The 23,980-nt window shown below is 38.0% G+C and overlaps 1 protein-coding gene across 8 annotated transcripts in view; it reads left to right on the forward strand.

The window, feature by feature from the left end:
* TUB (TUB bipartite transcription factor) overlaps positions 1-23,980 on the forward strand; it is a 157,538-nt gene that overhangs the window by 103,036 nt on the left and 30,522 nt on the right. For 5 of the 8 annotated variants that reach the window (XM_029961072.1, XM_029961075.1, XM_029961073.1 and 2 more), the window contains exons 2-4: positions 3,114-3,165; positions 4,585-4,747; positions 15,920-16,054. In XM_029961072.1, the coding sequence (XP_029816932.1) occupies positions 3,114-3,165; positions 4,585-4,747; positions 15,920-16,054 (350 nt within the window). The remainder of the gene's footprint in view (positions 1-3,113; positions 3,166-4,584; positions 4,748-15,919; positions 16,055-23,980) is intronic. The other 3 variants (XM_029961074.1, XM_018076042.2, XM_008929526.3) reach the window with 1 other exon arrangement.

Below are 23,980 nucleotides of genomic sequence, written 5' to 3' on the forward strand. Positions count from 1 at the left end.
CTGGGCAGGACAGGCTGGGTCCTCACCAGAAGTGTACAACTCTTCCATGGGGATGAGCAGTTGAATTCTGCTTTTTTGAAAGACCAGGAAGGGCAAAGACTGTGCATCTGCTCCTACACTTTTGTGTTTTCCAATGAAAGAAAAGGGTAAGTTTTTTGGATTTCAGTTCTTAGACCCTGGAGCATCTGACAGAATGTATGGACTGCCAGATGCTGTGGCAAGATGATCTGCTAAATCCTTCTGCAAGGACTCACTGAAGTGTGAGAAAAAGGGTCAGTGGTGCTTGCACACTTCCATCTCAGATTCTTCTGCAGATGTTTTTCAAGGCAGATAGAGTGAGAACCTGATGGAATTGCTACGGAAACAGAGCTTATATTATTTATTTACTCACTTATTTATGCATGCATGTATTTAAGCCCTGATGTCCCTTAATGGCATATCTTGGACGTCACCCAGTCTTAGGAGAGTTTTTCTATTGAAAATCAGGGAAAGTGAAATGTTGGCTGCTAATCAGCAACTCCAAGGTCCACTACTTCTGCAGAAAATATTGACAAATTACAGTCTCAAACTGGAGTGCTGTGTTATTACAGCAGAAGAATATATAGACTAAATTGAATCCTCTTTGTATTTGGAGTTGCATAAGCATTATTTAGGCGTCAGAAAAGGACAGAATTACAACTTTTCAGTGATACTGGCATTGAGTAACTTCTAAAAGAGACAGAGTTGGTGGTAATGAGGCCTTTTTAAAATTACACTGTGAAGGATTTGGAAGAGTGATGTGGCTGGCTGGGGGGAGCAAGGCATGCTCATACAAGTCCAGTAACCTGGAGGGGGAGAGGACTGTTGAAGTAACTATTCTGTTGAACCTCACTGTCATTGAAGAAAGCTGGAGTTCCATTTTAGTTGTTGGATGTTAAGCTTAAATAATGCAAGGCTTGTCATTGCATATTTACAACAGGATTGTGAAAACTACCCAGAACTTTATAAAATACGAAGTGGGAGAATGAAGGACCTGGAAGTTCCAGACGAGCTTGTCATCTGGTTTTCAAAGCACACTGTTCTTAGTCTCAGCTTTGATTGCATATATTCAGAGACTTGAAAAGCAGTGTCTTGCAGTAGAAGGGCAGGTGGAGAGGTGTTATAGCGTCACTGCATCCATAGTGTTTGGATGGAGTTTTATTCTTTTTTGGCTGTCCTCTCTTCTGTCTGATAGTTGCTTTGCATTCGTGGAATGCTGAATCAATGCAAATTACACCATTCCCCTGATTGGGGTTTGCTGTTGTATTATTTAAACTGCCATGTTTACCATGCCAAGGTTGGACATAAAGAGAATTGAAGGAGCTGTGCCTTTTTACCTGAACCTGAATTTACCTTGTTGTGGCTTCCCAGGGAGTCACAGGTAAGGTTTAGAACCACACAAAGAACATTTCCCTGCTCCCTTATTCCGTGTGTTGTGCCAGGATGGTATATGCATTGCTGCCTCTGCAGTTCTTCTGTTCTTTATTAGCATCATTACATGGTTTTGGCTTTTTATCAAGCATTGTCTGAAACGAGAAGGATTTGTTCAGGCCATTAAGCCTGAAACTTTATACTTGGGCATCTTTTACGCAGTTGTTTGACCAAAGATATCCATTAGGGTAGTTTTATTTTCTAGCAGTGCAGCTAATAAGTATTGCAGTTGTAGTGAAGCACTCTTGTGAAAACCTGATACTGTATACTATGGAGGAATGTATGTCTTCTTTTTATAACTTGTTTCTGTAATTTATCAAATTAAGAATGCTTGACGTAAATCAGAACATGTTTGTGGGTGGGAAGGGTTTTTTCTTTAATTTTTTTTTTTTGTGGACTGTGGGTAATGCATTACCTCTGCAAGAGACTGTGTAATTTCATACCTGAGGTACTTGAACAGCATAGTTTCATTCTGTGGAACATCAGCCTTTTGTAACAAATAACCCAAGTATAAGTTGCAAAAGGCTGATGCTACCAGGAATGCTTAATTACATGTCTCTGATAATGCTGGCCTTAGAAAGGTGGCATTCTGCATGCCTTTATTAACTGTCCTATCCGACCCTACCATAATGTTACTGGCTCCTAAAGAGTGTATGTTAATACATGGGATTCACATTTTTTATGAAATTTTCATTGCAATACAGTTGGGTTGCATGTAGGTCAGAATCCAGGTTTGTTTGTCCTGGATTTTAATTTTCTTTTTGATTGCTGAGAGTGATTATAAGAGAAGGGACTAACCTTTTGTAAAAATGTATTGTAAGAGAAAATGAACTCTACTTGTAAGAGGCTATTGTTTTTGTTCTATAGCGCTATTTTCCTTGTAGATGACATATTACTGTTTAAAAGATTTAATTATCTATGTTCAATGTTTAACCATAGTGTTCTTACAATAGAGACCTTTGTTCTCCTGAAAAATAAAGCGTAGTCAGTAGTTTGATAAAATACTTCACAAAAATAGCTTTCTGATTTCAATGCCTGTCTTTAACATCTAATTAATGAAAATGATTGAATGCACAGGAGCTAATCTCCCAACTAGCAACAGTTAGCAGAAAGAAATATGGCAGTGAGCAATGCTGTTTATCTTGCCAGCCTGTAAATGTTGAAGTGTGTGGCAGTAAGTGTGACTTTTCAGATATTCAGGAATAAATTATAGTTTTCAGTGTGCAAAAGATTAGACAGTTAATTTTCCTAACGTAATTTTAAATATTGCTGAGTTGCTAAGCAGCTCTCTTACGCTTCTCACTTTTTCTATGCTTTATATGCAAATTTTCAATCAAACCCCATTGCTGTATACATTGGTGTTTTACATTAGAAGACAGTGGAGAAGAATCCAAGCTGTAGACCATGGATTTTTTTATTTCTTTTTGAACTTCCTGAATATATAGTTTTGTTGAAGTTTGTGTGAGTCAGAGTTTTTCAATTTTTCATTGACTGCATTTAGATCCTCTGGAGCCAACTTTTGCGGGTTAGGGCAGGCAAACTTCCATGGAACATAGTGGGAGTTGTGTATGGATAACTCCTGGAAGGGTTTGCTCCAGTGACTGCTGTTGAGTGTTGTTTTGAGTGATAAATTTGTTCCAATTACGTGCCCTTTGTCTTTGCAGTGTTCTGGATGATGAGGGGAGCAGCCTGCGTCAGCAGAAGCTTGACAGGCAGGTAAGATTTTGGAGGAGAACCTTCTTGCTCTCTGAAGTATAGATCTTGGAGTAATGAAGTCACTGACACATGTATCTGATAATTGATAGGAGGCTGCATCCTCTGAGTGGGGAAATGCAACAGAGAGATCTGTGGAGGTTGCAGTTTATTTAGAAGTCTGATTGCCATTAAAATTTGACTTATGACTGTGGTTTGAGTGACTCTCATTTCCACTGCGTTGGACTCATTTTAAGCTGACTTACCATGTATTTGTTACCCAGCTGATGGACCAGAAAGGACAGAAGGTTCTTGCAGCCATGCCAGCCAACAGAGGTTAACCACAAAGATTTTACATACTTGGCTTGTCATTCTATGAGTCTAGCCCTTGTGGCTGTAACCTAGTGGCACTATGTGCTATGTTGCCTATTTTGCTACTGTATTACTACATGACTTTTACAAGAAAGAGAGTCAGAACCTCTTCCATGAAATCTGAGAGAATTCTGCCATCAAGTTTTAATGGGAGTTGAGGTTTCCGCTTTTACTTTGATTTTCTTGTGGTGCCCTTCTCAAAAAACTTTGTCATATTTATAGTTAAATTGTGTGCATTTAATTTTATCCTTTCCTATACGTTTCTTTTCCCATTGTTTTATCAGCTTGCATGCCTACCAGCATCTCATTTTCAAATTTGAATACCTTCTATTTATACCATAATCCTGTACTTGATTCTAATTACTTTGGAGTCATGTTGAGGTGTTCAGCATAACTTATGGTGCTGAAAGAGTCCACTATCCATTCTTATTCTTCAGTTTTAGTGCATCTCCTTTCTACAAGCTAAACTATCACTGTGCAGAAGCAAGCAAATGGTAAGGTAATAGATAAGTAAAATTAACAGTTCAGTTATCTAAGGTTGTGGAAGAGGACTCAAAGAGAGCTACCTATGATGCCACTGAATGCTGAAGGTTTTGTTTTTCAGCAGGTCTAGCTGAGAAATTTAAGTGTTTAATTAAAGTTCATCTTTTATAGCTATTAAATTAGGCTCATGTCCAGTATTATCACTTGATTCTAGTTTGCAATCACCTGCTTTTAATTTACAGAAACTGAAATTGGCATCTCTGCCTTATACCCTTGCTTACCCTCCCGTTGCTTCACAGCCAGTATTCTCAAACTGTTGTTTTCCCAAGGGTTATTTCCAAGCAAGCTCTAACAGCTGCTGGACTGCTCAGAAAGATCTATTCTAATTATTTGCTGTTTTCAGCAGAAGGTGTTTTAGCAGTGGGTTAGTCGTGGTTTTTTGGAAAGATTTCCTGTTACCCAATATCCCACTCTCCAACTGCTGCCACTGTAAAACCAGAGAAGGTGTAAAGATATCCATTGGTTTTCATTGTAGGTTGCTACCGTTTGGAGTCCAGTAACAGATGCTTTTCTTTGTGTTTTCTCCAGCGGGCACTGCTAGAGCAGAAGCAGAAAAAAAAGCGCCAGGAGCCACTAATGGTCCAGTCCAATGTGGACAGTCGGACGAGGACGCGCAGGACGAAACACTCGGAGGAGCAGGCGCCATTGGTTGAGTCGTATCTTAACAGCAACAGCAGCACAATATATCAGGGTATAAAAATGTCATCTATAGCATGTGTGTTTGCTGCGAGTCATAGCATAATGCTCTCCCTGTTAACTCTATGCTAATGAGAAGAAAGCTTCTTGTTTTGCATATTTTAGTAAATAATTGATATCCTTCACTTGTGTTTGGGGATAAAAACATCAGACCTTGCAATTCTAGCCTAACAGGAAGGAGCAAGGTAACTAGCTGCCCTTTCAGTGCTGTGGGGAAGGAAGAGTGGGTTGTCCCTTCTGCCGTGACTCTTTTAAGTGTTTTCAGCCTTGGTGCCTGCTGAAGTAAAACTAATGGGTTCCACTCTGTGTATTCCTCTGTACATAACTTTGCTTAAGCCTGACAGTGTTAATGATAAATTTGAAGCCTGTCGACTAATTTCAACTAAGACTGAATATAATAGTTTCAAAGATGCCGTATTTCTGCAAGGTTCATTAAAATAGGCAGGTAGGTGCAGAAGAACATTTCAAGCTTGAACAATGTATCCATTTTCTTATTAAAGATTACAGAATCCAGTAGGGACAGAGAAACTTCAAGTATCACACCCATAGGGAAAAAAATTTTAAAGCCATTTTTGTATTGTTAGACTTCAAAGACTTAAATAATCAGAAATAAATCCTAAGGAAACCAGGCATTGTTTAGTTCTGTGCTTATATGGCCCATGCTTTCTGGCCCCCTGAAAAGATATGTGCATACTTTTCCTCAGGCTCTCTATCAATATACTACCTGTGCTGTACTTTTTGTCTGCCCTGTTGTTTCATTTTCAGTTGGTGGTCATATCTTTCAACAAGGAGAAGGCTGGTATTTAGTGGACTAACTAACTAATCATGCTCTGAGAAGTTCGGGTTTCAGAGTCTTTCTCCCCACTTAGCAGCTGGTGGAAATGTTTGATTGGTTACAGCTACAGAATTTGTTGTTAGAACCTGGAAATTGCACTGTTTAAATGTTAAGGTTTTGGTAATCATGGGCCTTTTTTATCTTGTTTCTGCAAGTAGATAGGATACCATAAGTGATTTCAGAAGGAGAATTATTTTTTCCTAAAAGTATTATTTTGATTATGTTTTTCTAATAAATATTAAAATAATTAGTAATATTGCCTTCTCTTTACTGTTTCTCAGGGTCTGGGATGTAATTTTTAAAGATTAAAAGAAATTTCTTTCCAGTCTAACCTAAGAATTTAATTTAGCACAAAATTCTAGTTTGTTTATTTTTTAATCAGACAAATCAGAAATTTTTCCTCTTTCACTCAATAGTTTATCAAAGGTACAGAGCTACTCTAAGAAGTAGTATCTTATGGTACAGAGGTGCTGTGGTTCCTGTATTGTCAGTTGATCAAGGTTTTAATTTTCACAAATCAGAGAAAGAGACATTATTGTCCCCTAAATGGTAGCAAATTTCAAAACTGCACTAACTGAGCTAAATTTTGCACCAATTTGCACCAGAGTGGACTTCCTGACTGTGAGATTTACTGTGCTCTTGAGGTAAAAGTGACCCTTCCTGTAATATTATACCACCCCATTTACTGGAATACTTAGGAACTTATTCTTCTTAAATCAGCTTGTTCTAAATTTATCTCTCAAACCTTTGCAATATTTTACAAGGTTTCAGAAGACCAGAAAAATATAGTAAAGTTTGTCATATTCAACACAAAGTTTGTTAATCCCTTGGGATAGCTCTCCTTGTAATAAAGCATGCAGCTAGCAAAAGCTGGCTTGGGAGAATTTAATTACCTAGTGGAGTGTTTTATTGCCTTGTAAAATCCTTTGTTAGGCATGTTGCTTTTGAAAATATTATAAGAACTCCAGAAGTGTCCTTTTTCGGCGTGGTCTTCTCTGGGAATGTGCTTAGTGTCTCAAGTCACCCCGTTTGCATGGTACGTAGTTAGGTTTTGGTGACCATTTCTAACTGTGGTGTTCAGCTTCAGGGCTGGCATTTTCTTCCCCTTCAATGACAACATTTGTATGTGGCAGTGTCGGATGCATGAGGCAGCTGGGCTGTTTCTAAAGAACTATTCTGCTCTTTTCCGTTCATTTGTTGCTGTTATGGGCATGCTGATTTTAAGTTAAGAATGACTCTTTGATGGGAGTTGATGGTCTACTGAATGAACTACATTGCTTGGATGAGCATGTTTGTGAAATCAATTCCTGTGCTGCAAATTCTACAGAAAGAACACTTCTTTCCACCTATCATCCTGCTCTACTCTCTTTTTTAGCTTGTACTAATTCTGTGTAGCACAAAAGTACTTGTTGATTTCAACAAATAATTGGATGCCTGTGTGGAGATATCTCTATGGTACTTTGAGCAAAGTAGGTCAGAGATAACATCTCAGGGATTCTGAGATGCTGGGCTTTCTGTGCTGGGAAATTCTCTTTCATACACTGCCACAGCTTATTCTGATGCAGTTATCTGTGCTGCAATGGTTCCCTGATGGGCAACTCTGCTCTGGAATAAAAACTCATTAAATTCCAGAATAATTATCAGAGTGTGGAGTAAAAAGCCAGTAATTTTTGTTCTGGAATAGAACATCAGCCTGGTGAGGTACTTGTGGGCAGATATAATGGAACAGCATATTTTGCTAGTTAAGCTAAGTTTGTCTATATGAAGGAGCTGTTGGCTGCTTTTGAATCTCTGCAGGGTGATTGCTGCTAGTCCTCTGGCTACATGTTTTTTTGCTTCATCTAGCTTGAAAGAAGAGAAGTGCAAATAGATCTGAGATGCAATAGGATGAAGGGGTGTTAATTAAGGACTATGAGTGAGCTTGGTTGGGGCAGCTCACTAAGGGAATGTGGCTTCCTTCCACATGTACAGACGTGGCTTTCCTACACTTACTCAGGATTGAAGATGGTGGGACAAGTTTCATTCAGGATGAAAGTGAATAGGTACAGGGCTTTTTTGAGTTTCTTTTTTGATAGTCTAATAACTAACAAAATAACTCTGCTGAAAGTACGCCTCCCCACAGTGAGGAGGAAAGTTGCCAGAATCACTGTAATTTTTTCTTAAATAACCCCAAGGCACAGAAGTGACACATTGGTAGGATAAAAGGGTGTTTCTGTTCCCTTCCAAGTGTTACTAGCAATTCTTCTGGGTGCTGTGAGACTTTAAGGACATGGGTGCCCTTCCAGCGAGGAAGTGGCTGCAGAATGCACCGTGCACAATTCTCCAGACAAAAATTTTCTTCTCAGTTCCTGCCCATATTTCACCTACAGGTAAAAGTTTTCAGATACTGTAGCTTCCAAATGACTCACATGTAGTGCATCTTTTTTAAATCCTTTGTTTGTTGGCGTGATGCCTAATTAACCAATGAAAGATATCTGTGGAAACTGGCGTGAATTAAAGTTGAACAGACCAACTCACGATAAAGCATCCTTGGCACTCCGCTCCATAAGTGGTTAATTTGAACTGGAGTACTACCAGTGGTAACAGTGTTTGCCTGTCAGCATCTGTAGACCAGGTAGGTACACTTCTAGGTTGGACTCTAAATTACCTGTCTGCCATTTCGAGCAATAGGTATCCTTCCATTGACTTCCATGATGTTTGGCTTTAGTTATTACTATTACAAATAAGGCCTCTCTCTCTTGCAGTACCAAACACATCTTAATCGCTATTTCATCATTATATATAGCAAAATAAGAATCAATAACATCATTTTGTATTGCTATTAAGTTTAAATTCTGTGTAAAAGTCAGCAAAGGCATTTATTCACTGGAAGAAATTTTATCCCTCTTTGTAGGAGAGATCACTTACAGATTGTTTTGTCTTCTCTTTCTTGTGTTGTGATTTATTTTTGATTCAGTGTCCTTCATAAGGACATATTGCTACCTGTTTGTTAAAAGATTTTTTAAATATTTTGCTTCCCATTCTGTAATATGTCACAATTACATCTGTTTGCTTGTTTTCATGTATCTCTACTCCTCTTATTTTGTGAAGTTAGTTTAAAATCTAAACAAACATTGTAGCCTTATTTGACATTGCAGAATTCTGCTATGAATATAGTTCTTTTCAATCTGGATTTCAAATATGTACTGAGCATTCCTGGAGCCAAATAGCATGCAGAGATACACTAGTTACTGCAACAATTTAATTACATTATTTAATTACATTTAATGCAAATGATGAAAGCTCATTTTTACAGAGAAGAGTAATTTTACTTCTGTGAAAATGGTGAATTTCCATTGGGGAGTGATTTTTCTTTTCACAGCACTGAGGAAGGCAGAGATTTGAATGAGTGCCAGATATGCTTTCATTAATATTACCATACTTTGTTGCAGCTGTGGCTTTTTTTTTTTTAAAGAGTTGAAATTAAAATTTTTTTCAATTAGATACTCTCAGAGTAATTTTCATGGCAACTTCCAATTTAGAGATTTAGATTAACCATGTGTAAAAAGGCAAAATTACTTTCTTACTTTCCTCCTTTGACATTTGGCAGCACATCTAGATGTGATGGTTGTGTGGTGTGTTGAACAGACTTCTGATGAAAAGTTATGGCTCTGGATTGTTAAATTTGATGTGTCATTCTGCTTATTTACCATGAATGATGAGGGAGAGTTCTGATTAGTATCAAGCTGTCAACTTCAAAAGATTACATCAGTTACCTCTTCATTTTAAAAAAATCACATATTTGCGTGTTCATCAAATCAGTGTCTTGCTATCCTTGTTTTCCACTGACCTTGAGATGAGAAGGTATTAGTTTATTTTTTGAAGATAGCAAGGAATGTTCTGTGCAAAGGGCTATTAATACTGAGAGATCAGGCAGTACTCCAAGCATCATGTGGGCAAAATACTTAACTTCCAATAAGCATATATTCTGAAATCTTTATTTCAGCTGCAGTCTCTTCACCTTAATCTTTTAAAGCATCTTTTTGATTTGTCAGCAGTCCTTATTGCACTAGTGCTTTTCCAAAATAAACAAACTAACCCAGCAGCGAGGATCGGAGAGCAGTGAGTAGCAAGTGTTTCACAGGTCTTTTTTTGATTCTTGCTCCTACATGATTGGAGAAGGAAGTTAAGAGGCTATTGCCTAAAATTTCTTGAAAACATCTCCCTTCTCTTTGTTTTAAAGTTCCACTGAAAGTATTTTCACTTTCAGTTACTACTTCACATGTAGCTGTTATTTTTCCCCGTGGGGCAATCTCAGTGTCTGGCAGCAGGAGGGGCCAGGAGGTGACCCCAGCACTGACAGTGCCCTTGCAGGCAGAGCACCATCCCAAGGCTTGGAACACGGCAGGCAGAGCGGGCACTGCCAACAGGATTCTCGCAGTCCCAGACATGGCAAGGGATGAACTGGGGCCAGGGCCCTCCAGGGTGCCAGTCAGGATGGAAAGGAGATACTGCAGCAGGAGATACTGGTCTGTGACGCAGCTGAATTCCCTACAGTGCCAGGATCCTCCCAGGAGACACAGCTGGGAGGCAGCACACCTACAGCATAGCTCCAGGCTGAGGTGAAATAAAGCCTATGGTCCATGGACAGGCTGGGGGTGAAAGCCCACAGCAAGACCTGTCAGGGCAATTAAAACCTGGTTATGCCCTCAAGGCCCTAATACACAAAATAATTATGTAATTTCTTACTGTCTTTAATCTTCCTGGCATAGATTTTTCATGGATAATTTTAGCTTTCCTTATAAGTTGTCTGCTTTCCCAGAGTGTAATTCATTGCTGTTAATTCTCCATTTCACATGCTTTGTTTCCTTTCCCCCTCCCCAGGATCAGGCAGCAGATACATGGAAGCTAAGAAGAATCTTTTATTTCATTCCTTCCTTTGTTCTTTCTGGGGAACTCTTAAACCAATGAGCTTTTAATAATGTCCTTAAGCACCACCAGGTTCCGATGTACACTGGTTCCTTTTTTCAGAGCCCATTCACATTCAATTTCACTTTTTCACCTTTTTAACATCAGCCTGGTCAACACATCAGTGTTAAAGACATAAACTGCAAGGAGCCGTAGGGAATTTATAGGCAATATAAGGTTTTGGGAATCTGAAATCTGACTGTAACTTACTAGCTGCAAGAATAATGGCTTTGTTTATAAGCATTTTGAGGCAGAAATCAAATCTTTGCATTAGATTAAATAGTAACTAACACAACAAAGTTCTTACCCTAATTCAGGCCCTTGTATTTAACGATTTTTGTCTATGTCAAACTATATAAAAATATTTCATTGCATTGTAAAATATAGTGGATTTGCTCATCTTCAGAATATTTCTAGTAGAATCCAGTGTCTTTTAGATGATTATAGAAATACTAGACCAGTTCAGAATCTAAGTTGATTAAATAAAGTAATAATGAACGACAGCCCAAATAAGCAGCAACATTGACTAAGGCTAGAACTTTACAAAGTAAAGCAGCAAGCCATTCTTACAGTAATACACAAGAGCATCTCAGGCAATAGTAAGAAAAGGACTACCAATTTTCATTGATTTGTTAAGGTACACGCTGACTGGACTGTAGTTTATCTTTCATTGCATGGTACTTATTCTGGGTTTCACTTTTACTGTTGAGAGGACATTGGTAAATAGAATGAGTATCTGCCTTATGCAGTAGGGCCAGCGATTTGTCTCACATACCTCATTACCTGGTTCAGCCTCTTTCTGCTTAAGGTGTTTTCCAGAGAGACTGCACAATTTTATAATTTTTTTACTTTTTGTGATTTTTCAATTACTTATTCTTCACATAATGCACTGATCAAAACCACTTTTTTTTTAGCATTTGGCATTTTTATGTGATAGAGATTTGTAAGTTACGATTCATAGATTTTTTTTTCTTCTTCTAAGATCATGAATGTGCAAGCACTCACATCAAGAAAAATGGTCATGCAAATGGAAAAAAAAAATCTGCATTTTCATTCATGCTCCTTTGAAACTAATTTCCTGTGTGAACTTCTCATTGTGAAGGCCAGATGAAAAAACATGTTTTTCCTTTTCATTCACTCATATAAATATGTATGGATAGCTTATAGAATTGAAAAAAATATTGAGTTGTCTGCAACATAGTTTACTCATGTGCTTACGAAATGCATCCTTTTATTTGATTGTGTGTTGTAGCTTTATTCCTGTAACATGCAGTGTTGTCCAACACAGAACAGGCTCATGGAGAGGCTTCTTTTTTCCCCTTTTAGCACTTAGGGCATTGGTGATGCAAGGCAAAGCTGGGACACTGCACTTCTCTGCTTTGAGGAAGCTCTTCTATACTCACCTTGTATTATGTTAATAGACTATTATTAATAAACTATGTTGTTTGCTCCTCTTTTCTTTTCATCTCAGATCCTGAATAAATATCCCAATCTGTGCTCCTTTCTGTCTCTCCACAAGTATTTTTTTTCTCTAATACTGTATGGAGGGCAGTAGTCAGTACTTGATTTAATGAACATGGATTAATAACACTGAAATTAAAAATCATGTAGTAGTTTTATTTGTAAGCTTGGCATTTATCTCAAAACTACTTTTTACAATTTGTAAGTTCAAATGAGAATGAAACATCAGATCTGAGAGTCCAGTGGATTTTTCTGCTTGGAATACTGACTCACTACAGCACTTGCTCCTCCATTTTTTTCTTGTCTAAATGCAAATTCTACTACAAACAAATAATTCATATAGAAAAGGAAAATCTCTGGTTTTTTTAAGTAGAGATTTTAATAATCTGGGGTGGGACATATGGAATATTGGGCTAGATTTTCAAATGTAGTCTCTTGTTATTTAAGATAACTATCAATAGGGGTTTTTAAAACTGCCTAAATTTCTATTTGCACTGAAATTAATGCATTTTTGAGTGACAGTCTTTGAAACTTCATCTCCAAATAGCTGCATTTAAGGTTCTTTATTTATCCTGTGGTACTGCCTGTCATTGTTTCAACTTTTCAACATCCAGCTAAGGACATAATCATATTGTTGTATCGGTGAATATTATCTAGGGAGGCCAGTTTATCTCATTTTCCTTATTTAGGCTTTCTTGCAGGGAACTGTAAATTGTTTTATGGGGCTATCTAGAGCCCATGGAGAATGCAGGTTAGAGTTTGCCTCAATGTTCCCATCCTGCTGAGAAGGGAAATTCTTGTCATACTGTTACTTAGTGATCCAAAGATGTACTAAAGGGCAGAGGGGAAGACATTTGATCTCCTGACATCATGGTTGGGGATAAACATTGCCTCTGTGAATTGCTTCATCTCCACAAAGGCAGACTAGAAGTGCTGGTTTGAGAAGTTCAAAGCTCCACATGCTAATGACCAGCTGCAGAGGGGTTTAGAAATGGTCATTCTTCCAACTCTCCAGGGCAGGAGAAAGCTCTGGAAAAGGAAAGCAGTATTTTTACTTTGCTCTACATCTAAGCCTTTGGACCCACTGAACAGGGTAGGTTCACAGCATAGGTGGGTCAGCAGGCTTCTAAAATAGCCTGTTGCCCACTCCTCTGCAAGGATCCAAGTCCTGGCTGGCCTGCTGTCAGGAACTGCTGTGCTGCATAAACCTCTCCTTCCCACCACATCGCAGTGGGCAGCACTTACACATGAGATGTCTGGGGAGGTTGGCACTTGTGGGCAGGGGAGAGCAGTGCTTTCCCTGTGCTTAAATGCAAGTATATAACCAACTGTCCTGGAACTCAGGCTGTCCTGAACTGAATTTGTCCAGAAAGCAAATTAAATGCTTTATTTGGTATCTAGAGAGATAACACAAGAGAAAACATGAGTGAGTGTATCTACTATTTACTAAATAGCTAATAGCTAAGAATAAGATGGTTTTGTTGTGAAGATGGTGTGTTGAGATCAGATTTGGATTTAGTATTACATTTAAATGTAATGGTAATGCTTAGAAATGTATCCTTTAGAAACAGGACATTCTGTGCCAATCCCTTTCATGAACCAGCTGCAGTATCTTCAAGTTTATGGCCTAAATCTTATTTTGCAGCCTCCACCACTTGTGTCTGTTTACCAGAGACAGCAGTGTAGGTATATGCTCAAAATGGCTACTGGACTGAAATCCTGTTCTCTGCCTTACAGAGTAAAGCACTGGAAATATTTCCTTCTCTGTCCTTTGGAGCTCCCTCGCTGTGCTTATCATCAGATATTGTTAGTCTCTTGCTAAAAATTGTAAGACAAAAGTAATTAAAAAAACTTCAGGCTTTTACTTGTTAGATCAAAGGATGGTTAAGCAAGACAGTGAAGATAAGTCTTTAACTTTGGAATTAACAATGTCAGAAAGTTTCATCCTTTGCTGATTAATCATTGCTTTGGACCAAGTAAATGATCCTTCTTCTGAGTGAATGAATGTGCCCAGATTTAAAATGATTTAGAGAACAGTCTGGCCATTTAATATAGGTTATTTTTAAAGTACTGAATGTAATTGTAACATGGATTATTATCTTCAAAACAAAAGAACACAGCCTAGTTTTAAAGAGAGGCTGAGCTACAAATATAGCATAGATGCTGGGTTGGCAAATCACACCTATTTAAAGACTGTGGAGTGGGGACTCTGGTTCCCTGCTTAGTCTGAGGCCGCCATGCCTGTGGAAATAGGACCCAATGTTCTGTCTTTTATGTGCCATTTTCTCTGGCATCCTATGCACTCACTCCTTTGATTGTTTTACTCATTTCCAGTGCTCCTTTACACTCAGCAAAGGGACTGCAGTCCTGTGATTGGTAAGTGATAGATGGGAATGAGAAGTTGGGCAGTGACAAGCTGTTTCTCTGGGCTTTTAATCACTCCTCTACTAATAGAATGTATATTCTCTACAAAACTTGAACTCTTCCTCTGCGTAATGAGAAAAGGAGCATGTGTTTATTGAGTGCCTCAGGTGCTCATTGTGTTGTGAATGTAATGCTATTCATAACAGATTGCTGTGCTGGGGAGGGTGACTGTGGGTTTGTGAGCTACAGTCTACACAGACATGACTAAATCCGTCTCATCTTTCTCCTCTGAGAATCTCCTTGGTGCTTCAGTTGCTATTCATGCACATGAAGGATTTGGTGAAGAGGAGAGTTGCTTCACAGACCAGAAGCCTAGGGAGGATTTTCCCCTTCAAAGAGAGATTAGTGGCAGTCCATACGTCATTGGGAATCATCTAGTCTTTTGGGGGGTTATGAAGTTTGTCAGGATATTTTTGAAGTAATTTCAGGGGCAACCAGTTCTTTCCAGTAAGGGTCCTTAGGGGATTTTTTTTTTTAATCCTTTTAAAGAAAGCGGTTTAGTTTTGGGAAAAAGAAAATATGGGAGGTCCAAATGCCAGGGAGATAAACCGCAGTCACCACATGAAGCCAGTGGGGCTTAGCCCTTAACAGTGACCAGCAGCCAACCTGAAAATGTCTTAGTGCCCACCTACAGTTTGGCATGTGAACTTTGAAGATGCCTCTATGTATTTCACAAAAGCAGTTGTGATATTTATTTAACTTCAAGGCTTGGCCTGGCCAGAAGAAAGAGTTATGGTGTGTGTGTTACTTTCACGGATGCAAATATTGACCTCAAAGTGTGTAATGCTTTTAGGAAAATGATAAAGCCTCTTTTTACTTTGAAAACAACTAGCATTGCACGAATTATGTGACATTCACAGTTTATGCCATGCATGTTATGTAGAGACTTCTAAGGAATTAATTTGTGTATGTTACAAAGTAGGAAGAGTTTTTAAATTCAGCTTGGATATAGTTTTACTCTAAAATGTATGGCCAATCTACTCATCATGCTGTGTTACACAATTGTGCAAGATGTGTTTTGAAGGTAACCTGCAGATGATTCCTTGTTTACAGAGTTAGGATGTAACTCTAAGCATAGATGCTACAAAACCTAAATAAAATTTTTCTGCCTTCGTGCTGCCACTGTTGATGATCAGCCTGGCAGAGCTTTACTATGAGGAAAAGTGCTTCCTACAATAGCTCAGCAACACATTAATATTCTGATGTCACTTTTAGCCTGAAAGTTAGGAGCTGATATGTTATTGGGAGGAGGAAAAGAAGTGAGGAAATATATCCCAACTAACTTAACACTTTCAGGTTTTTACTGTAGCTTTGCAAATTCTTGTTTATCTGACTTTCCTCACTGCATGAATCGTCTGAAATACCAAACTCTGCTATGTCTGCTTTCTCTTTTATGCCTTCACAGAGTTCTCAATTCTTTCTCTCTTGTCTCTCTTTCTCTTTGTTTCTCTCTCCTCTCTGTTTTTCTCTTTGGTGGGGTACCCTGAATCTCTGAAGCAGTGCAGGAGGCCGAACAGGAAGATGTAAAGGTGGTAGTGGACGCCCAAGCTCCGAAACCAACTAAAAAAACCAAGGGAGCAGCTGCAAGCTGTCAGACTAGCAGCACCAGAAAGGAGAAAAAAGGGAAACACAAAGGTTAGCTGCATGCAGCTGAATGTCAGATGTTAAATTAATTCTTTTGCAGTCAATTCTCTCTTTTTTTTCTTTTAATTTCTTTGAAAATCTGAAAATTGTCTAAAAGTAAGTTCATGAAATTTTTATGAGATGGGAAAATGTGTGTGACTTGGTCTTTTCTGGGCATGTACAACCTGGGAGTGAAGGACTAAAATTTGTAAATGCAGTCTTTTCCAAAGGACAGTGTTTGTTCAAATTGCAGAGGAGGAAGAAAGTACTGATGGAAGGATGCTGGTGTTTTCCTTGTTGAAGGAGTTGTTAAAGAAATGAGAACCATCTTACAACAGTGTGGTTTTTTAGATTATCTACAAGTAATGTAATTCAGAGGAACAGCCTTAAATTGCAGCCACTTCTGTCCATACTCTTGTAAATTAGAATTTAAGTGGACATTTTGAAAATCAGTTCAGCAAAATTGAGATAACAGCCTCAAGGGGGGTTTTCAAGTTGTTACTTGAGTGTTACTCTATCCCTCCTGAGGTGTTTTTCTGCAATGATTTTGTGTATGATTAGGTAAAATAAAAAATACACTACTGGTAGTTACAAAAGGCTACTGATATTCAAATTTTATGGATATATATGCCCACTCACAAAAAGAGAGAGAGGTTGTTATGCCACATTCAGTACTTTTTATTTGGTGGTGACTGACTAATGAAATGAAATAACTTCCCAATAATTTGCAGTTCTTGAATAAAGCCACTGTAACAGTATCCTGCCCTGTATTCCTGTGTTGTGCATGTCCAACAGTGTCTCCATTGTTGCTTAGTGTATATCCTTGACAAGTCTGTTTAAAGATAGCAGTGACTAATAAGGTTAATTATTGAGGTCAGAGTATTGGGGCTTATCTATAGGGATTTTGCAGGACTTGAGCCTACCTTAGTAAAATCCTTTACGTATTGCAGCTTGATTCTTGAGATCTGAATCTACAGTATCTCTCTGTCTGTAGTCCCTCTGACTGCAAGGAAAGCCCTAGGTTAGACAGGCTTTAGAGTCTGGCCCTGAGCTAAAGACTTTATTCATACATTTGAAAAAAGATGGTGTGTGCCAGTACCTGGGCTTAAAATAATAAGGAAAAGTCAAAGGTAAAATTAGCTGAATGTAAAAACTGTTGGCAAAATAAATGGAACAGAGAGCTAATGTTTCCCAATTTAATGTAAAAGGTAATGACATTCCAACATAGTAATACAAATGCCAGATTTTATTTTGAAGTACATCTTGCTCAAGAGTAAAAATTCTTTTACTATTTTAGCAGAAAACCTGGTTTAGGCTGTAAAGGAGCATTATGCAAACTAATACTTAAATCATGGTTATGGCATAGCCTTGAGGCTCTGTTTCATCTCACATAATGTCTCTTTTGCCCTTATGGAGTGTCTGTGTCTGTGCTATGTTCATAACTGAAGGTACTGTGCTGGTAGTTACAGTAGGTTTGATGTGACAGATGTGCCTTATATAGGACCACTGTCTGTATACAGACATATGTGTTCTGGGCAGTTTTCTTATGAGCTCTTGGCTAAAACATTCCAAGGCCTAGTGAGGCACATAGCAAGGAACACTCACTGGGTTGCTCTGCAGAGCCCAATGATGTGTGTCTGGGGCTGTGTTTGTTGGGCAGCTCCACCAGATGTAGGTGAGTTAGCCCACGAGCAGAGTGTGTTTGCTGTGAAGGAGCTGCACAGTTTTCCATTATCTCACAGCAGGTAACACCTGGTATTTTTTCTCACATGCCAATAATATTTTTATTCATTTTCTGAAAAATTCCACAACCAGGAAAATGTTGGCATATATTAATAAAAGCAAGTCGTGTCAGTAAAAGTAATGTCACTTTATGTAGGCTGAGAACTTTTGCTTGCTGATACTGGTCCATGTGTTGGAAACTAATATTGTTAGCTCTAGAAATCTAGAAATGCAGCTTCTGCTGCAATTCTTATTGCTCATCCCATTATGCTATGTGTGCTCTTCCCTGGCCTCCAGTATTTGCCCATCAGTTGCATCTTATGTATGCTTCCTGAGAGTGGAGGCGTTATTCATTAATTATACTAAAGGAAGTATTGAGTATCTCCTCTCCTGAAGTTTATGTTGATGATTAGTAACACATGAAAGTCAGTTAAATTACGTTCAGAGCATGCACATAACACCTTCTCATCCAGCTCATATGCTTTTTCCCTACACTGATGTTTTACTGTTCATTCATGAATAATGTCACCCTTGGAATAATATCTTGTTTACCTCTGACAGTGTTATAAACTTGGAGTGTTTGCAGGGGATTATAACTGGATTTCCAGTCTTCCATTCTTATCAAAGCTCCAAAATATTTTTTTATTGGATGAAAAAGTAAAACCAAATGCGTCTTAAAAATTCCGATTGGATTTTACTGATAAGTCCACTGCAGACATAGCTGATTTTGTACTTGGGATTGAAGAAAATGCAAGTGGTAACAGAACCCTACAGAGGAACTTGTATCAATTTTTGAGTTACTTTTAAATGTGAATTTTAAGAATAGATTTTATAATAGTATTGAATGGATTTGCTGATAACTTCAGCTCTAACTAATGAAAATGGATGAAGGGTAAGTGGATTCATGCCATTTTTTGGCACAAGAGATTTTGTTGGAGGGAGTTCATTGGTAATTAGACCAAATCTTGGGAAATTTTAGGTTCTGCTTATATCTTTGCAATTGCTTCAGTCTCCACTCTGACTGTAACCTTTGTATGTCCTGTAAACAAGCAGGACAAATGCTGAGGGGTGAATTCACTTTACATACTAAAATAGCATTTTAAAGGTTTCTGTTAATATTTAGCTGTAGTGAATATTGCCCTTCTAAGCATAGCCAAGTTCTTTGTGTTTTAAGAAAAAAGAACATTTAGACCAGATCCTAAGAATAAGAAGCTAATTCAGAGAAAAAGTTGTTGAATTATACATGAATAGATGTTGAAGCTGTAGAGTAATGACTGTACTCTGATCTTAGATGTGTAATGCTTTTTAAGTGGCTTGAAGAATGATGAAACTATGATCAGAACAATGTGCTAAAGACAAATGTGAGAGAAATATCAAGTTTAGTGAGATTACACTGACATAAGGCAAGAAAATGTGGCTAACTTCTCATGGCAGTGCATTTTGTAATTCTGTGATGGGTAGCATGGTATTCAGCAATTTTTTCTAAATCTGATTATTACTGGTATTTCTTAGTGGCAGTATGCAGTATACACTGTACCTATTTTTAAAAAAGAACCATAATTTTTGTCAGGCAGATCCTGCAAATGCAGTAAATTGATGACATTTTGTAGTAGCTTAGCACATTAAATTGATATTTTTGAAAGCTTTGGTCTCCCATTTATGGTTTGACATAATATTCAGTACAGGGAAAAACCTCACAATGTAACAAACAGATACGTAAAATGGTTGTATTTGCAATGCAGATAGCAGATCAAATTCTGGTTTGATTTGTAACACTAGTAAGGGGTGATTAAGGATATTAGTGAACCCAGTGTACAGTATCACTTGGTGGTTCAACAGAAAAATAATGCAAACTAGTGAAAGTGTTTGCAGCAGGAACCTATGGAAATTATGCACCCTACATAGTATTACAAATACCAAAACAGAGCATCTTTAACTATCAAAATACCTTGATGATTCCTTAAAAATGGAGATTCCTGAAAGTATTACAAGTACACAGTGGTGTGGGTTTTGTTGTTTGGTGCATTTTTTCTGCCAGTGTAGATTTGTGAAGAAGTTAATAAATATACAGGATAAAGTGGTTTTTTTGGCTATGAATGGGGTAAATCAGGAAGATAAAATGGAACTCTCAAAAAAACCCAGAAAACCCTGCAAAGCCAGGAGTTAACACAAAGTGAAATCTGGTATGAAAATTCAGGAATCATTCTGTGAATAGTTGTTGTTGGTTGTTAGATTTTGGGGTTTTTTTAAATAGCACTCTGGCTCTCAGAGCATGTAAGTACATTCTAGGAAAACCCTGCTCTGAACTGCCATGGAAGATATAAATGAAGATTTTTTTTTTTTTTGTCAGTGAAATCAGGGATCCAAATGCATTTAAAACATTGAAATAAACAATACCTTCCCAGAAAATTTTCTTTTATGTTGTACATTAAATGTATATAGTACACTGGTATATCCTGCTGACTTTATGAGAGTCAGGAAGCAGGCGAGCTGCTCTTACACTCAGCTCTTTTCCTGCCAGGATGGCTATTCCATGTTTTGATTTGGTTTGTTTCTTCCGTGTTTCTTCTCTCTCTTTCACGCCTGTCTGACTGTTTTGATTTGTGCATCCTGTCCCATTTTTATATGTAACAAGCAGCTACATTAACACTGGCTGGCTAAGAAAGCAGCAGTTTTTGTTGAATAAGAGGCATCATTTCTCACTGTAACACTTCCTTTCTGATGGGGGTAGGGAAGCTCATGTAGAGCAGATTTATCTTGCCTTCCCTGTAAAGAGAAAGGGTAGGAGGAACGATGAATGAGTTTCCACCTAGAAAAGTCCTGTTATTTCTAGATCTGACAAACCTTTCAGGTTGTGCTTTGGTGACACATGAACTTGATTGTGAAGAAATAATTTTGGCCTCCTCGGGATAAAGATTTATGAATGTACAGTTCCTGCTATTGTTTTCTAGATTTCATCAAAGTGAATGTAGAGCTTGATGCTGAAGCACTTTCTTTTAGCGACCTGATCTGGTGTTAGCAATAGTCCTTCTTTTGACAGAAGCTCTCTAGAGGTCCTTTTGGAAAAAAATTCTACATGCCCCCTTTCCTTCTAACCAAATCCCTTTGTGATTTTGCAGTTGCTTGAACCCCTATCAGTGGATGCATGGCCCCTATGAGAACAGGAATATACTGAGAAATGGCTTAAAAAATATTGACAGCAGGGTTTGCTTTAAGCCAAGTTCTTTAAAGGACAGAAACTATTTGTTCTGATGTTAGATCTCTCTGAGATTCCCTGTCCTTGACCTCAGAGCAGGCCAGCCATCCTTTGAAGGTTTGTGCTGCCATCCCTCAGCTGGAGGAAGAGCTGCTCTGCAGTGGTCTTGAGGAGCAATTGCAGTTGCAGGGTCATTGCTGGCCACAGCCTTTGGTGTTGTCCACGTGGATATGACTTCTTTGTCAGACCAGTAACTGAGCTCAGAAGATGAGGATTTCTCTTCCAGAGACCTCCTGCCTGACCTTGGTCAACTTTTCAGAGCTGATCTTCAAAGGGCTTAATCATGTTCTTGAAACTTAGTCTGTGAGCAGTATGTCTGTCTTCACACATCAAATTTGTGCCTTAAATGCTATATAAAATGAGAGCAAGAACTTTATTATCCTTCAGTTCTTCACTTGTAAAACAGGGACATAATTATGTTTCTTTCCTCATACTTAATCTCGTTTGCCTTTCAGTCACTGAGCTCAATTACTTCTCTCTGATTTACCATACTTTTCTTTGTATTTTCTTTCTTAGTTTGCAAATATCCTATAAAGAAATTCTTAATTTATTAAAGGAGTTGTTTTCAAATAAATTAGAAATCTATATTTTCATGGGGTCCTAAGGCTCTCTTAATAATCAGTTAATCGTTCTTTCCTGGATTTATAAATTCATGTAAAAGTACCTAGAGGAAATAACATTTGCTGCAAATATTTTCACAGCAAAATGTTTGCATGTATAAAAACATGCAGAGAGGAACATGATGTTTATAAATATACAATTAAATTCTTTTCCTGAAAGATCCAGTTTCTGGGGATTCATGCAGTATATAGCTGAATATTTTAATAATGTTTTGGAGAGCTGGCTCCCTATGCTTGCACCTGTGGTTTCTTGCTGGGTAGGTTGTCACATATTTCATCTGTAACAAGTTTTCCAAGACTACCATTGTGCACTGTGCACTATTGTCAGATAGCAAAATCTTTCCTTGTGCTTGATCTCATGCTTATCTGTAAGTCATGGCCACACATATCAGCTGCCTCTCTGAAGGCATACACCTCCGAGCTCATACATTGCTTGGTTGTTTGTAGTAATTTTCTCCCATTTGACTCTTTCCGCCTACTCCTCTGCCCCCTAAAAATTTTAAGTACTGTTTCTTAATTATCTTTTGAGCAATGAAATAATCAAAATTGTGTTTCCGGCCTGTCCTCTTACATTTTCTTATTCTTCTGTAATATTGCAGTGTCATTAGACTGTGATGACTTTGAGAGTTTCACTGATGAGATGTCTAGAAATGCTCAATTTCTGTCTGATTTGAGAGGGAATTCCACTCAGACCCATTCTGTTACAGATTCTGGGTTTAGACAGGACTTCTCAGTGGACTGATCCAAGCTTTGTGTTCAGTGTGACTATACCCTTGGTTTTTGACTTGCACATAGGCTTAGGAAGTGTATTTCTTTTCTGAAAAATAACTTTGAAGACAGTGAAGCTGGCATAAAAATGCATGAGGCTCAAATGAATACCCAGAACTGTACTTATAGTGCTTTACTAGTGCTAGTATGCTATTTTAATGACTTCTAGATCTGTAGGGCCAAGGAGAAGGGATATGCTCCAGGATCTATGGCCTCCATCCCTTTTGGTCTATACTTGCTCAATTTGTCAGATGAAATTGGATAACTACATCTAGTAGAACTCTGATGGCTCATCTATATTAATTTTAACATTTATCTATAGGACATATCAAAATGGTTGGAAACTGTTCAGCAAGATGCTGCTGTGGATATAGGATAGAGAAATGTATGCCTGGTGACCCTCCCATAAAAAGATTTCCTTTAACTGCTGGATTGGAACAATTAAATAAGGTCTCAGCTTCATTTCCTCAGAATGTATTGTCTTTACAAAGTCCAATGAAACTGAATGGATTTTGGTTTGTTGGTCCATGCTTTGGAAGCTGAAGTTTCAAACAGGCATAATGTGGTACTATAAAATGCATGAAAACTTGGATTTGTTTCTCATACATCATGAACACTAAGCAAAATTTTGCTACTTTATTTCTTTCCCAAGGTTTTCAATGGCAGTTCTTGTATTTATTTTTCCCATACCTTTTTTCTCTCTCCTCTCATTCCAGACCTGGATCTTGTGATTTTTTTTTTTCTTTCATGTAGGTAGTTAACATTTTATGTGTTTAAAGCAAAAGAAAGAAAAAATCCTATCTAAATATCCCATACCTGAGATCCAAGTGAAGTGCATGTCTACCTAATGTGTTTTGAATTTCTTAGAATTTAGGTGAATTCAGTTTATAAAAACATTCTATGTGGTAGTTTAGATTACCAGCTCTTAAGAGATTGATACTGCCTATTTATAAATATTGTCTAGAAGTTTTTAGGTGCTAAGAGTGTACAGGCAATTGATAAATAGTAGTTTATAGGATGTAAATGCCAGTAATACTCATTTACTGGCTTTTTTTTTTTTCTGTATTGCTTTGTTTTCATTTCTGGTACCTCTGGTTTTCTTCTGAGATGTGACCATGTCAAAGTGTACCAGAAGGCCTTTACTGAAGGGACTGGTACTCTGAGGGCTGTTTTAATCTTCCACTTTCCTCCCTGCCCTCCTTCACAGTTACCTCTCAGTAATTCCCTTTACTTCTTAGCAGGTATTCAAGGACATCTCCATCAGGTTTTTTTCCTACCTGCTTTTTGAGAAACACTGTAAAAAATGCTGACCATAGCAATAATTACGTTCTTTTTTGGCACAACCCACTCAACTTCTTTGCCTCTTTTGACTATGTTCTTAAAGTCAGGGAACTTATAAATATAGAAAACTAGTTTGTTTTATTGCACAGAGGAACATCTTTCTGGTAAGTGGGTGAAAATGAGTCAGTGAGGCAAAGAAAGTGAGAACACCTTGAGAGATCCACCTTGATTATTATTATGGAAACTTGGAACTGTTTTCAGACATTAGGTAAGTGATGGTGAAGCTGCTTT

Source organism: Manacus vitellinus, unplaced genomic scaffold (genome assembly GCF_001715985.3).
Source record: "Manacus vitellinus isolate BGI_N305 unplaced genomic scaffold, ASM171598v3 scaffold_30_pilon, whole genome shotgun sequence".
Taxonomy (NCBI): Eukaryota; Metazoa; Chordata; class Aves; order Passeriformes; family Pipridae; genus Manacus; species Manacus vitellinus.